The sequence below is a fragment of the Peromyscus maniculatus genome, chromosome 1 (assembly GCF_049852395.1).
Source record: "Peromyscus maniculatus bairdii isolate BWxNUB_F1_BW_parent chromosome 1, HU_Pman_BW_mat_3.1, whole genome shotgun sequence".
NCBI lineage: Eukaryota > Metazoa > Chordata > Mammalia > Rodentia > Cricetidae > Peromyscus > Peromyscus maniculatus.
In genome coordinates, this window is record NC_134852.1 from 96,423,649 (window position 1) to 96,440,563 (window position 16,915).

Here is a 16,915-nt window from a genome sequence, read left to right on the forward strand (position 1 = left end):
CCATTCATTCATGCCTATTTGTGATAAAGTTATGTTTCCTCACAGAAAATGTTTGAGTATTTATGCTTTATGGATCAGCATAGACACACACCCAGTCTCAGCCTTTTCAATTGCTCTTGGAACCCAGAAAGTTAATGTGAAGGGAAAAAGTAATTCATTTAAAGTAATCCACCCAGTCTTACCTCTGGAGTTCTGGAGGTGTACAGGAGTGGCACAAGAATGGCAGATTTTCTCCACAATGGTCCAGTAAGTGCAACTAAGTATCTTCTCTGTTTTGTGCAGTAGTAGTTAGGAAAATGTTCAGTTCCTCTTGAGGACAAAACAGTTTTTATATGACTAGCAAACAGATTACAGTTAATGTCAACTAGCAGTGAAATATTTGGTAAAATATGAGGGTTCCTGTTGATTTCTTCCATGGCAAAATAAAGAGAGAATATCAAGTGGATGTTCTTTGGTGTCAACCTGAAAACAGGATAATATTAATGAGAGTTTAGGTTCCAAAAACCATAATGTTAATCACACTCAGTGGGTTCAGCATTGGATTCTTTTTTCTTGACCCAGGTTTATGATGACTCACATAGATCCTATCATTGTGTCACATTAGAATGTGAGTCATGGGGAAGAATATGAGGATCCTCAAATGATATTTTATTTTTATTTTTTTGAGAGGGTGGGGGAATATTTTCTATCAATGGGATTCTATAATTTTTTTTTTTTTTTTTTTTTTTTTTTTTTTTTTTTTTTGGTTTTTCGAGACAGGGTTTCTCTGTGTAGCTTTGCGCCTTTCCTGGAGCTCACTTGGTAGCCCAGGCTGGCCTCGAACTCACAGAGATCCGCCTGGCTCTGCCAACCGAGTGCTGGGATTAAAGGCGTGCGCCACCACCGCCCGGCCTCGGGATTCTATAATTTTGAAATTTCCTACAATTCTTGTTTTCTGTGAACACAGTGAAAGTCTTTATGCATTCCATGGAACAGAAAAGAAGCCCTGGCCAACACTGGATCTCCTCATACATTTACATTGTAATTCTAATTCTTACAATATGTAGAAAATAATTTGGTATTATCTGTTATCTAGATAGCTATACTTTTTTTTTACATAGAAGCAGTACTGGCCAATGTCATGAATTTGTTATGGTTATGAAGAGTATGTGTTCTTTGCTGTGGGATGTTCTGTATTTCAAATGTGTTGCTCTGATTGGCTAATAAGTAAAACACTGATTGGTCATTAGCCAGACAGGAAGTATAGGCAAGACAAGCAGAGAAGAGAATTCAAGGGAAGTGGAAGGCTGAGGCAGAGAGACACTGCCAGCCACAGCCATGGCAAGGGAGATGTAAAGTACTGTAAGCCAGGAGCCGCATGGTAAAGTATAGAGTAATAGAAATGGATTAATTTAAGATAGAAGAATTAGATAACAAGAAGCCTGCCACGGCATACAGTTTATAAGCAATATAAGTCTCTCTGTGTTTACTTGGTTGGATCTGAGCAGCTGTGGGACTGGCAGGAGAGAGAGTTCTCCTGACTGTGGGCCAGGCAGGACTAGAAAAACTCTAGCTACAAATGGTGTCCAAAGGCTCTAGTTTCCTCCTTAATCCTGAGAATATTTAATAAGCAATCCAAAATGGAGCTAAAAACAACTTTCTAGTTGTCTCTCTCAAGTTGGCAGGTTCCTGGGGTGAGTATTTGAACAGCAGTATGGCAGGAATGAGACATCTGCAAGTGGCACATTATGCTGCATCATGGATTTAGTCTTTGGTAGTACCAAAAAAAAAGTTTTCTGGGCTGAGTTGATGGCTCTCCAAGCTGGTGATAAACTTACCACTGCCATGTTGGGAAGCTGAGGTGGGCAGAGCCACCAGCCACAGCTGCCATTTTGGTCTTACAAATGTTGCAGTTTAAAGCAATAGTTACACAATGAGGGAGATTCAGATGAAACAAGACTTTAAATGCTTTACAATGTGTGTAAAAATGTATGTAGGTTTGGAAGAGAGAGAAAAAGGAATATATACAGTTATATAAAGAAATACATAGTTTTTAAAAATGAAGTCTTTAAAGAGACTGTAAAGGTAGTATAAAAAAATAAGCCACATAAAGATGGATATTACACAGAGAATCTAGATTGTGTTGTCTTTGGGATTTTTAACTGTAGAAAAACAATTGATCATAAAAGCTGTCAAGTTAAACAAATACATATATTTTAAAGGTACCTTGATTTCAAAATTTGGATGTAAGGATATGTTGCTTTGGAAAAGAGGCTCGGCTTTTGCTTCCACAGAAAGCTAGAACCTATGGATTTGTTCCAGATTAAGATATATCAGGTTTTACCAGCCAAGACCACCTGAAAGGTCTCTGATGACCCCATGGTCCAGATGACCTAATATCCAGAACAGTTCCAAGGCAACTGGCTCAGACAATGCACCCTCACAGACTACTCCATAATCCTAAAATTTTCTTTGTGTCCCCATACAATATAGCTTCCCCCATCCAGCAGGAAGTAGTAAAAGAAGCTATGCTCAAATCCCCAAATATACCTAGCTGGCTTTGGAGGTGGAATTGGCTCACTCCTTCTCTAAACCCAAGCATATTACTAAAAGTAAAGGTTAAGAAATTTTTGTGTCCCATATCAGAAGAGCCCTCTAGTGTGGGACAGAGAAAAAACCAATATTTTATGTAAAACAGGTTAAATATAAATGCAATCTCTTTCTAAAGTAGAAAAGGGGATATGATATAGATATGATAGTATGCAAGATATATGATATAGATATGATAGTATGCAAGGGTAGATTATTAAACCTACTTTTAAAGAGCAACTTTTCTAAAATGTTTTACATTGGTATGGATTTTGGTTTATTGATACACGTTTAAACTGAATTTTGTTATACTGTATATATATTTCTATTTTGTTTGAGGTATTATGTTTATGTAACTCATTTAGATTTTAATGGACAATTAAAAATACAGATTAATATTTAGTCTTCCATGATAGTAAAACTTATATTCATGTTAAGTTTTCTAGGTATATATAGACATATTTCAGATAGACAGGTAACCCTCAAACACTTCAAAGACCCACAGAATATGGCATTTAAAATATTTTTAAAAATTTAGGCTTTCTGGAGAGTGAGACAGTTCTGCTCCTGGCAGCACCAATTAACTTCAGAGAGGATGTTGGGCATCGAAGACACTCTATATGGAGTTTATCTTCTTCTTGGCAAAAGAAGCCATTTGGCAGGAATCTTAAAAGTTCTTATTAATAAAATCAAACCTGAGGCCAGTTATTGGGGTCCATGCTGGTAAATCAGAGAGACAGAACAGGCCACAGCTATCTCACCTTGCCATTTCCTCAGCTGGTCCTATTTCCTCAGACTTGAAGCCTCTGAGTCCTCATCCGGAATGTGTCTCAGCTGAATTACTGCTCAAAATCCTGAATGCTTAACCAGCCACATGCTTAACCAACCAAATGCTTCTAGTTTCTGGTCCTCACGCCTCATATATCTTTTTGCTTTCTACCACCACTCCCTGGGATTAAAGGCTGGCTTTCTGGGATTAAAGGCATGTGTCACCATGCTTGGCTGTTTCCAATGTGGCCTTGAACTCACAGAGATCCAGAGGGATTTCTGTCTCTGGAATGCTAGGATTAAAGGTGTGAGTGCCACCATTTTCTAGCCTTTGTATCTAGTGGCTGTCTGTTCTCTGACTCCAGATAAGTTTATTAGAGTACACAATATTTTGGGGAACACAATACCACCACATATATGCGTTGTTAAAAGTGAGTTTTTCAGTTAACCCATGGCTATTATTGTTCTGTGAATGTTTAATATGTCAAATGATATAGAATATTGTTTATAAATTAGTTGTTTTGCTACTTAAATGAATTTTCAGTATTATATGAAAAGAAAGAAAAGACTAGGATAGCTTACAAAGGCCCTGACCTTACATTGTACTACATAACTGTTGTAATAAAAACAGCATGATATTGGCACAAAACAGACATTTTGATCAATAGAATATAATTGAAGACACAATGTCACATCGACCTATGAGTAACTGATTTTTGATAAAGAAGCCAGAAATATACATTGGGAAAAATAGAAAACATCTTCATAAAATGGCACTGGCCAAACTGGGTAGCTGAATGATAAAGAACACACATTTATCTAAACCTACCACCCTTCACAAAACTTAAATCCAAGTAGATCAAAGACCTCAACTTAAGACAAGATACACTAAATAGGATGAAATAGAAAATAGAGCAATAGTCTTGAACTCATTGGTACAGCAAAAGTGCTTTTGAACACAACACTGGCAACCCAGAAACCCAAAACAACAATAAATTACTTGAATCTCATGAAACTGAAAAGCTTTTTTATGGAAAGAATGGCATCATTCAGACAGAGTGAAAGCAACAACATGGGTAAAGGGTTTTTTTTTTTTTTTTTTTTTTTTTTGCGGGGGGAAACTAATCATCCAAGAGCACTGACATCTAAACTATATAAAGAAAAAACCCAAACAAACAAAAGACCACTGCACATTAGAAGACAAATAACCTAATTAAAATGTGGTACAGAGTGGAGACATTCTGCTGGACTAGAGGCCATTCTTCCTGCCAGAATCTTAGGTAGGCCACCTATGCATGGACTGACCCAACCTCTCAGTGCCTGCCCACTCTACTCTCAATTGCTCCTCCCCTTCTCGTCACCATATCCTGGCTTACAACTCCAACAGGGGCACCTTTTTGACTAGAAGCCATGCCTTCTTGACTAGAATTCCAGGTAGGCTATATTTTCATGGATCACCCAAACATTCTCAGTGCCCAAATACTCTAACCCCTATACCTCCTTGACCCCCCTCACCATGTCCCAACTCCAATTCAGGCTCAGGTCCCCTGTTTGACCATAGGCCATGCCAGGCACCGAAACTCCAGGTAGGGTGCCTTTCTGCAGATACCCCTCATTCTCTTCATTACAGCCATCATTCACCATCCCACACCTTTCCTTGTTGCCTTGTTTCAACCCCCAGTGCAGGCAGAGATAACCTCCTGGCCAGTCATACTGGCCAGAAGACTAGGAATGAAGCAGAAACCAAGGAAATAAAACACCTACCCAACCAAGACAAAGTCAGAAATTGGGACCTAGGCCTATAATCACTCCAAAGCCAGATGACTAGATACCAGTTTAAGAATACAACCAACAACATCTAAAGTAATATATCAATGCCAGGTCCCAGCTATCTTACTACATCAAACTGTGAATAATCTAACATAGCTGAGGCACATGAAAACGACCTTAAAACCAACTTTATGAAGGTGAGAGGAGTACTTAAACAGGAAATGAATAAGTTCTCTACAGTATGCCAAGGAAAAACAAACTGTTCAAGGAAACAAATAAAATGGTTCAAGATATGAAATTGGAAACACAAGCAGGAAAGAAAACACACTGAGGCTGGGGAGATATCTCAGAGAGAGAGGTTAAGAGCACTGACTACTGCTCTTCCAGAGGTTCTGAGTTCAATTCCCAGCAACAACATGGTGGCTCACAACCATCTGTAATGAGATCTGGTGCCCTCTTCTGGTCTGCAGTCATACATGCTGTATACATAATAAATAAATAAATAAATAAATAAATAAATAAATAAATAAATAAATAAATATTTAAAAAAGAAAAAAACAAATTGTGGTGATCCAGGAAATGTAAAAGCGAGGTAAACAAACAGAAACTTCAGATAGAGACCATCACCTTTTCATTTCACAATAAATAAAAAAAGAATCCCAGGACTTAAAGATATGATTGAAAAAGTGGATAAATCAATCAAAGAAAATTTAATCTAAAAAGTTCATGATGCACACCATCCTGAAAATATGTTTGGGATATTGAAAAGACTAAACCTTTCTTTTGCTTAAGTGAGCACTAACCAGGCAGGGCCCTCAAGGCCTTCCTGATTGGAAGACATTTATGGCCCCACCTGCAGTTCTGCTCAAATGGGAGCTAGCCTGCCACAGGCCAGTTGGGTCACTCAATGCCCTGGATTGCAGGAAAAAATTCATGAGCACCATGCAGTTCTATTTAGGTTGGGGCTAGCCAGCTGGGGCTTTTAGGGCCCAGCCAATGGGAAGATATCCATTGGTCTTCTCTTTACCTAGTAGCACTAGGCAGGTATGTACCATTATGATCAACAAATATTTGGTAGAGAAATGGGAGAGAAAGGGGGCTGAATGGTTCATGTGCTGTGGAAAGAGACAGAAAGGAAGAAATGAAGGCACTGAGGAGTATGCTGATGGGGGCTCTGCTTGCCACCAGGGAACATGATGATGTCCAGCCAAAGCTACTGACAAGAGCCATGTCTGTGCCCCTGGTCCTATAGCAGCCAAGGTTTGAGTTGATGTCCATGGGTCCTGCTGTAAACAAGGGCCATGTGGTTGATCAGCCACCTGGGATCATATTGGCTCCCAAAGCCATGCTATAGCAGGGTCATACAAATCTGATGGACATATAATATTACTCAGTGTCATGGTGATGTCTGGGACAGGGATTCAGCTGGAGGGCCATGTTTGGGCACATGGCCCTGCTGCAGCCAGGGTCTGTGTCACTGTCCATGGCTCCAGTTGCCATCAGGGGCCATGCTGATTTCAGCGGTCAGGTCCACCACCTGGTGCCATGTTGGTGTTTAGGAACCAAGCTGTGGGATGCCATTCTGTATGCTGTGAATATGTGTTGCTCTGATTGGTTGATAAATAAAGCACTTATTGTCCAGTAGCCAGGCAGGAAGTATAGGTAGGGCAACCAGATGAGGAAAATTCTGGGAAGAGGAAGCAAGATGACAAAGCAGAACTGAGAAGAGTTACCAAGCCATGTGGCTAAACATAGATAAAAATTATGGCTTCATTTGAGTATAAGAGCTAGTGAGTAATAAGCCTTAGCTGATGGCCAAGCAGTTGTAATTAATATAAGCTTCTGAGTGATTATTCTATATGTGTGCCACACAGGATTGTGGGGACCTGGTCAGACCAGTGAAACTTTCAGACTACAAATGCTTCACTCACATGGTGGCAAGACTTTCCACCTAAAACCTGAGAGAGCTTAAGAAGAGATTATGAATATAGCTAAGAGCATCTTTCTAGTTCATGTTGCTCATGGCAGGCCAAGGTACAGTGGCGGATTCAAAGTATGTGGGCTAGAGCTACAGCATAGCAGATTCCTGCTGAGTTACACAGAAGTTTCTCCAAGCTGTGCAAGGCACTGCATGGGCGATTTAGCTTTTGCTATTATAGATAAATAAAAAATAAATTTGTTTCTGGGTTACATGCTGCTTTGATAGAGGCATAACTCATTGCTTCCAAGAGTTGCTGGTGCACATGGCTCCCAGAACTGATGGTAAATGTACCACTGCCATTTTGGGAAGCTGAAATGGGTGGAGGTAGCCAAGGCTTCTATTTCAGTACTAGTCACTGCAGTTTAAAGCAATAGATTCACAATAAGGCAGATTCAGATGGAATGAGACATTAAAAGTTTTACAGCGTGTGTAAAAATGTACATAGACTTGGAAGAGAGAAGAAAATGAATATAGACAGTTATATAAAGAAATACTTTAAAAAATTAAAGACTTTATAGAGGCAGTAAAGGTATATAAAAACAAGCCACATAGAGATGGATATTAACAGAGAATCTGGGTTGTGTTGTCTTTGGAATTTTTAAATCCAGAGTTATTTGATTGTAAAGGCTGATAAGTTTAAACAATATGTATATTTTAAAGGTAGCTTGACTTCAAAATTTGTGTCTAAGGATATGTTTCTTTGGAAAAGAGGTCCTGTTTTTGTTTCCAGAGAAGATGAGAATCTGTGGATTGTTTCCACGCTAATATGGTTTGATCTTTCAAGAACAACTGAAGGATCTCCAATGACAGCCGTGGCCCAGATGATCCAATATCCAGATCAGCTTCAAGGCAACTGGCTCAGACAATGCAGCCTCACAGACTACTCCAGTCAGGGCTTGACCATAATTCTTAATTTTCTTAGGATCCCCATTAGATTACCAGCACCCTCAACCAGCAGGAAGTAGTATGAGAAGTTATACTGAAATTCCCCAAATATTACTTATAAATGTTTATTTTTATTTAAAGCGGGTTGATTATAAAGCAATCTCTTTCTAAAGAAAAAAAGGGAATATTATAGATATGATAGGATGAAAGGATATGTTATTGGACCTGTATTTAAAGAGCAACAACTAGTATAAAATGTTTTACATTGCTATAGATTTTTGTTTATTTATAGAAATTTAAAGTTAATATTGTTATACTGTATATATATTTCTACTCTTGTTTAATGTATTTTGGTTATGCAACTTATTTGAAATTGTAATGTATAGTTGAGAAATACAGATTTATAATTAGTCATCAATGATAATCAAACTCATAGTCTTATCAGTTCAGTTTTATAGGTATACTTAGATATATTTCAGTTAGGTAGGTAATCTTCAAACACTTTAATGACCTACAGAATATGAAATTTAAAATGTTTTAAAAACTTAGACTTTCCTGGACAATGAGACACATCTGCTCCTGGCAGCACCTATTTGCTTCAGAGAGGAGGATAGGTATCAAAGACACTCCATATGGAGTTTATCTTCTTGGCAAAAATAGCTATGTGAGCAAGAAATTGCTCTTGACTGGACTTCTTGACCAAATGTTGTATCAACTGAACTTGCAGGGCCCATAGGAAAATGACCACTGAAATTTCAAGTCTAGATGGCCCTTCAGGTTCCTGCTTTGCAGAGGAGACTGCCAGATATTCTACAGGGCACGGAGAGAAGCAACTGAAAGACTCTAGGCCTATAAGCTGAAGATGGATTCCCCAATGTTGCAATGGAACTTTGGATGATGTCCAGGGAGGAAGCTGTCTCTGTCCTTTGCAGAATTTTGGAAGTTGCTTACAATGCATTTCCTGTTTACTTAGGTAATATTGTATCCTTCTGCCATCTTTGTTGTAGCTAAAGACTTGATAGTTATAATTTTCCTTTGTTATGATAAATGATAAATTACACATGAATCTTTAGACTCACAAATATAGGATAGATAGAATTTTTCTTTAAATAGACTAGATATTATAACTGTAATTCTTGCTTGATAACTGTTTTATTATATGTAATTTTACTATATTAAAGTTAAAACCTTCCTTTTTGATTAGACAGAAAATGGGAAGTCCTGTGGGTTATTGTTCTGTATGCTATGACTATGTGTTACTCTGATAGGTTGATAAATAAAATCTTATCGGCCAGTAGCCAGGCAGGAAGTGTTGGTGGGGCAAGCAGATGAGGAGAATTCTGGGAAGAGGAAGTACTAATTCAGGAGTCACCAGCCAGATACAGAAGAAGCTAGATGACAAGGCAGAACTGAGAAAAGGTATAAAGCAATGAGGCTAAACATAGATAATAATTATGGGTTAATTTAAGTGTAAGAGTTAGTAATAAGCCTGAGCTAATGGCCAAGCAGTTGTAATTAATATAAACTTCTGTGTGATTATTCTATAAGCGTGCCTCACAGGACTGTGAGGGCCTGGTGGGACCAGAGAAACCTTCTTACTACAGGGCCATGCTGCTGAGGAGGCCATTGTAACTTTGGTAGCCTTAACTGTCATTTTCAGCCATGGTGACTAGACATGGGCTGCTACTGAGGACTGTGTTTGGGTCTGTGTGCCTAACAGAGCCAAGGTCTGTGTTGAAGTCTGTTGTTATGAAATAGTCTTTTTGTACACTGTGATTTGCCAAAGCACCTTCTGATTGGTTTAATAAAGAGCTGAATGGCCAGTTGCTAGGGTCTTGGTTAGGTTACTTGGGACTTCCAAGTAGAGAGAAAAGAAAGGGAGGTGATTCTAAGCATGGGTGAGATGCCAGGGGATTTGGAAAGGAAACTGGAGGTATAATATGGAAAAGAGGTAAAAAGCCACAAGTAAACATGTAGATTAATAAAAATGGGTTAATTTAAGTTATAAGAGCTAGTGGGACAAACCTAAGCTATAGACAGAACTTTCCTAATTAATAAATAATAAGTCTCTGTGCTATTTTTGGTGAGCTGTTGGCCCAAAGAAAAATCTGTTCACACATGGCATTCAACTTGGGGGCTCAAATATCCAATAGGGCCTGAGAAAGCTAAGAAAAGTTCTTGGCAAAAAGCCTGATGTGGCTTTCAATCTGTAATCTCTCAGGTGGGCAGATGCTTGTCATACAGTGTCTGTACTACCAGCTGCGGCCTGCAGGCTGGAGCCAGCTTCCAGTGCCATGTACCGGCACCATGAACTAAGCCGAACCATGTGGTGGCTCTGCTGGCAGTGAAAGATTTGTCTCAAATGGTCAGAGAATGCTGCAGGTACTGAGAAAAGACAGATCCAGATCCAAACAGAAAAATATTCTGAAAAGGATACAGTGTGTTTAAAAATGTGTAGGCTTAATAAAAAAAGAAAATGAGTACAGACACTAATAGAAAAAATAGTTTATAAATAATAAGATAATGCCTTTAAAGAGAGAATAACATAATATAAAAAGGACAAATCTCGTAAAGATTAAAAATACACTGAGCATCTGGATCCTCTATGGTGTCTTGTTGACTTTGAGTTTTTTGATTACCATAGCTGCAGAGAGAAATGGAATTGTAAGAGGGACTGCTGAATTAAACCTGCTTATAAACTTTAGGAATGCCTTGACTTTAAAATGAAGACAGAAAATATACTGCTTTGAGTTAGAGGTTATGCTTTTTTTTCCACAGAAAATGTAAGGCCATGGATCCCCCCAGGTTGATAGAGATCAGGTTTGAACAGGAAAGACCCTCTGAAAATCCTTGCTACAGATATAAAGAAATAAAGCTAGCAATGTACAGAGAGTCAACACAGTATCCATTAAAAGTTCAACACAATTCTTTTCAGATTTTTAAAGGAAATTCTGAACTTTTTATGGAGATTCAAAAATACTAGGAAAGGTAAAACAGTCCTGAACAATAAAAGAACTGGTAGAAGTATGACCATCCCAGATTTCCAGATGTACTATGGAGCTATAGTAATTAAAACCACATGGTATTGGCGTAAAAATGGACATACTGATTGATGGAATCTAATTGAAGACCAGACATATGTTCAGACACACATTGATGCCTGATTTTGATAGAAAAGCTAGAAGAATAAAAGCATCCTGCACAAACTGGACAAGTGGGACACAAAGGGATAAAACTGTCATAATTTGCCAAGACAAGGTGGGACAGTTCTTCAAAATTCCCGCTCTACAGAAGAGTCTGTCAGATATTCTAGGCCTTTAGGCTGAAGGTGGATGCCCCAATGTTGCAGAGGTAGCTGGGTGACTGTCCAGGCAAACAACTATTTCTGTCATTCCTAAGAATTGGAAGTTGCCTGCTCTGCACTTCATGTTTACTCAGTTAATATTTTATCTGAATCAGGTCTGTGATGGTGTTGAAGATGAGATAGTTACAATTGTATGGCTTGCCTTGCTATCGAATACAGAAAAGAAACTCACAAAGGAGGTCTAAAATTTATGAAGTTGTGAGACATAAAGACTCTGCGTAATTCAGGGGAATAAACAAGCCCTCATAGTTCAGCTTTTGTTCCACAATATGATGAGAAACTTAGAAGCCTGTTCTCTATCATTAGCTTACTGACAGGGCAAATTGGTCAGATGAAGTGACTCTGTGGAGAGATCACTATTGGATTTTCACAGATTATACTCAAAGATGTAATTACAGATTGTTTTGTTTTGCTGAATCAAAGTCTTTTGGGGCACATAAGTGACTTAAATTGCCATGAGCTTCCCTGACCTGGACCAATTGATAATACACAGACTGGCATATGGCAGAATTCCCTGAGCAATTATCATTTTAAATATAATTTTAACCTCAATTTATGGTATAAGATTTTAGGCTCAGTTTACTAATCGTTTATGTTTAAGTCCTCGATATTATGTAGATAGCAGAAAATTAATGAGTTCATTTAAACTAGTCTAGAGTGAATCAGCTTTAATCCTAGTTACTGTGGGAGAAGCTCTAAAGACTGCCAGAATTTCAGGGAGATGGCCTAGCCTCTCAGGCTTGAACAAAAAAAGCTACAAGGTTCCCACCTTGTGTTCTGAGGCTTCATATGGGACAGAAAATGTGTTTTTGGATCTGATTTGGTTTTCTATGCCAGCAAGCCTTTGGAGAAAGTGCTGATGTGAGTTAGTACAGTTGGCTTCCCTGCTTCTTTACACAGGTTGCCACAGTTACTCAGAGGCATTTTGCCTTTGTACATTAGCCAATAAGAAACAGCTTCTACTGTTGGCTGGGCCTGGGCCAGGAGAAATTGGTGCTTTTTGCATTTTGCTGATCATAAAATGTTATCCTATTGTATCAGTTGCACTTAAGAAATGTAGAATACTATAGTAATATATATATATATATATATATATATATATATATATATATATTAGTAGAAAGACATGTATGACTAAAAACTTCAAGTATCTCAAGAAAGATATTACAGAAGATTTCAAAAAAAGGGGAGATCTCCCATGCTCATGGATTGATAGGATTAACATAGCAAAAATGCCCATCATCCCAAAAGCAATGTACAGAGAGTCAACACAGTATCCATCAAAATTTCAACACAATTCTTTCCAGACCTTTAATGGAAATTCTGAACTTTATATGGAGATACAAAAATACTAGGAAAGGTAAAACAATCCTGAAAAATAAAAGAACTGGTAGAAGTATGATCATCCCAAATTTCCAGATGCACTACAGAGCTATAGTAATTAAAACCACATGGTATTGGCATAAAAATCGACATGCTGGTTGATGGAATCTAATTGAAGACCAGACATATGTTCAGACACATATGGATGCCTGAGTTTTAATAGAAAAATCAGAAACACATACTGATAAAAGACAGCATCTTCAGCAAATGGTGCTGGTTTAATTGGATGTCAGCATGTAGCAGCATGTGAATACATCCATATTTATGCCCCTGCATAAAACTCAAGTCCAAGTGGATCAATGACATCAACACAAAACCAGACACATTGAACCTAATAGAAAAGAATCTGGGGAACAGCCTTGAGTGCATAGGCACAGAGGATTACATTATGAACAGAACTCCAATAGCTCAGGTCCTAATTTCAACAATTAACAAATGGAACTTCATGAAACTGAAAAGATTATAAAGGCAAAGAACATAAATAATTGGATAAGTAGACAGCCTACATATTGGGAAAAGATTTTTTTTTTACCAATTGCACATCTGATAGAAGTCTAATACTCAAAATACGTAAAGAACTCAAGGAATTTGATAATAAAAATATTACAATTAAAAATGTGAATCAGATCTAAACAGAGAATTCTTATTAGAGGAATTTCAAATGGCTGAGGAACACTTTATGAAATATTCAACATCCTTAACCATCAAGACAAGGCAAATCAAAACTTCTTTGAGATTCTGTCTTACATCTGTCAGTGTGACCAAGCACAAATACACATGTAACAGCTCATGTTTGCAAGGATGTGGAGCAAGGGGACCATTTCTCTATTGTTGGTGGTAGTGCAAACATTTAGAGCAACTGTGAAAATAAATATGGTGTTTTTTTTTCAGAAAATTGGGAATCAATCTACCTCAAAACTCATTTTCACCACTCGGGCATATTTTGTAAGAACACACCATCCTACCACAAGCACACTTGTTCAATTATATTCACTATGGCATATTCATAATATCCAGAAACTAGAAACAATGTAGATACCCATTAATCTAAGATGGATGAGGAATATATGTTAGGATAAAGAAACATTTACACAATGGAGTTGTCACTCAGCTGTTAAAAAGTAACATCATGAAATCTGCAGGCATTTGATGAAACTAGAAAAAATTATCCTGAGTGAGGTAACCCTGATCCAGAAAGACAAATATGGCATGCATTCACTCATAAGTGGATATTAGTTGATTAAATGATAATTAAGCTACAATACCCAGATCCAGAGAGGTTAGGTAAAGAGGACAAATATAGAGGGAACCCATGATCTTTATTGGGAAGGGGAAATAGGGTAAATCTTGTGGCTTGAGTAGGGTCTGGTAGTTGATTGGTATGGGAAGGATAAGGTCAGGGTGAAGGAATTGTGGGAGAGAATTCTGGTAGTGACAGGTGGAACTGACAAACATTTTCATTTGTTTTGGAAATAGGTCAGTGGAAATTTCTTTGAATCTTTATGGGTGATCCTAGTGAGGACTCCATGTAAGAGAGAATATAGAGTCTGAAATGGCCATGTTTTGTAGCCAGGCAAGGCTTCTAGTTGTGGAATTGGGTTGCATTTGCTTGAATTATTGGTTGAGAAGGTACTGTGGGGATGCCCAAACAATCCAGGATAATGTCTAGATAGAAGGTTGCTCTCCAAAACTGAGATTGGGTCCCCATTGCCCAGGAAAATGCACTCACAGCTCATTGAACATGGAGCCTTTAGTCCCATGTTCTAGTTTCTATGGTGCAGGGAGGTACCCTTGAAGCTACAGAAAGAGAATGCAGCCACAAACCCTTCTACCTATCATCTTTCCTGCCAGCAAGATGTGCTTTACAATGATGGCACAGAACTTGTGGGAGGGCCACTCAATGTTTGGATTAACTTGAGGCCCAGGTTGTGACAATGAGTCCATGTTCTACATTGCCTGGATGGCCAGGAACTAGAGACTGGATAACCCAGAGATCTAGAGTAGGAGCAAACACTCCTGGGGAAAAATCTCCTAATGATATTATACTATACCCATAGAGTGGTGCCCTTGTCAAGTGGCCATCAGAGAAGATTCCTCCATCAGCAGATGGTAGTGGGTATATATATCTACAGCCAGATATTATGCTGAGAGAGAGAGACAGAGACAGAGATAGAGAATCTAACTCAGAGATTTCCAACAAATTCCTCTTCTCTGAGCTCAAGAAATTCACAGAAGAGAAAAGAGAAAAATTCTAGGAACCAGAGTAGATAGAGGATCTCAAGAGAACAAGGACTTCTGAATCAACTAACCAGGTTTCACATTGGCTCAGAGAAACTGAAGCAACAAGCATGGTGCCTGCTCGGCTCTGCTCTAGGTCCTCTGTGTTTGTGTTACAGCTGTTTGCTTGGTGAGTTTATGAGCATCCTAACAGTGGGAGCAGGTGTATCTCTAACTCTTTTCCCTGCTCTTTTCATTCTAATGGGTAGTCTGGTGCAGCCTCAGAATGAGGGCTTCTGCCCTGTCTTCATGTATCTTGTTTTGTCTTGTTTGGCTCATTTCTTTTGGAGGTCTTATCTTTTCTGAAGACGAAACAAAGGCAAAGTGGATCTAGGAAGAGGGCTGGAGGAAAGAATCTGGCAGCAGTTGAGAGAGAGAGAGAAAACTGTCGTGGGGATGTATTATATGAGAGAATAATCTGTTTTCAATAAAATAAAAGAGATGAAAATGTGGAATGAATATAACAAAATATATGCAACAGAAAGACACATGACCAATTGTAGTCAGAAAATGACTTCCATCAAGGGAAACTTGACATAATTTGTAACTTTAGTACTCCTCTTTCAAATGTTAGCAGGTACCACAGGAACACCTTTTATTCTAGCACATGAAAAGGAAAACAGGAAATAATTGCATGTAGAAGTATCTCCTCTTCTAACAAATGCACAAATTAGTACTAGAATATGCAGATGCTTTATAAGTTTCCAACTTAGAACTTTGACTCCTTACATTGTTAATACAGCAAAAATGTATCTATTCCTATGAAATAGAATTTAAGGAAAGGAAAGCATAAAATTTTTAGTGAACAGAAATAGCATTCTCATCTCTGATTTCAACTGCAGGAGTCATAGAACACAACAATTATGAAATTATGACAGAGTTTTTAAACAAAATCTGTGTATCTTTTTAACAGATGCAACTAAAAGTCAGGGCAGATACATCACATTCCAACGGCAGGAACTGGGTATCCATGCTGAAGCATGAAGCACTAGCAGGCCAATAAACACCATCTTAATGTAGTCTCTGTGAAGTAAACTCAAAACTTGGTTTGGTACTATGTTTCTGAGAGACATCACATGATTTGATGAGTTGGGAATTGTCATATTAAGGGAATCTTCCTAGGAACATGGTAGAGAGTGTGGGTCATTTATTCAACTTCTATATGGAAATGTTAATTGAAGAGTGATAAAAAACAAGCTACAAATTATCCCATAAACCATTAGAAATAGGGAGATAACCATCAGTAAAACATGAAATAAATGTGAATTATATCCTAGAGGAGGGAAGGCAAAAGAGATTGAGAACACACAGAGTCATGTTCTATTTCTCAGTACACCTAGAATATATCCATGATCTACTAAAATTAATTAATGAAAGATGTACTTACTTCTTGTCTAGATTCCCAGTGAAATGATCATTCTTCACATATCCATGCTTTGTGTAAATAGAAAATAAACAATCAAGTTCTTCATCCACTTCCTTGTTTCTCTTGTCTTTTGTTCTCCAGAAACACTTGGGGTCAGTCAAACTGCAGAAAATGAGGAAAAGCTTCAGGGTCAAAAAGACAAAGATCAAAGAGAGCATCTTTGTCATGTCTCCAAGATAGAAGCCCAAGTGAAGTGCAGCATGAAGAGTCAGACAGAAACCCATGTATCAGTTATGTATGAACATATCTAGGTGTCTCTTTTTATTAGTGTAGTTACTAGTAAAGAATGCATGTATTTCTCTCAGTCATGTTTTTCAGCCCACTGTCCAGCTCTGGAGGATTCTTAAGCACTCTGTGTCCTGAGGCCCTGCATCTGAGTTCCTATATCCAGGTGACAAATGAAGGGTAATAATTTTGTTTATGATTATCGTTCTCTCCATATCCCTTATGGTTCCATCTGTTTCAATGGACATAAAGGCCCCAAACATGATTC

General features: G+C 38.1%; 1 protein-coding gene across 1 annotated transcript in view; it reads right to left on the reverse strand.

Annotated features, from left to right (window-relative positions):
• LOC121826189 (vomeronasal type-2 receptor 116-like) overlaps window positions 1-16,589 on the reverse strand; it is a 33,239-nt gene extending 16,650 nt beyond the window's left edge. The window contains exons 1-2 of the mRNA XM_042269993.2: window positions 16,384-16,589; window positions 183-462 (exon numbers count right to left, since the gene is read on the reverse strand). Of these exons, the coding sequence (XP_042125927.2) occupies window positions 183-462; window positions 16,384-16,589 (486 nt within the window). The remainder of the gene's footprint in view (window positions 1-182; window positions 463-16,383) is intronic.
• Between the last annotated feature and the right edge of the window lie 326 nt (window positions 16,590-16,915).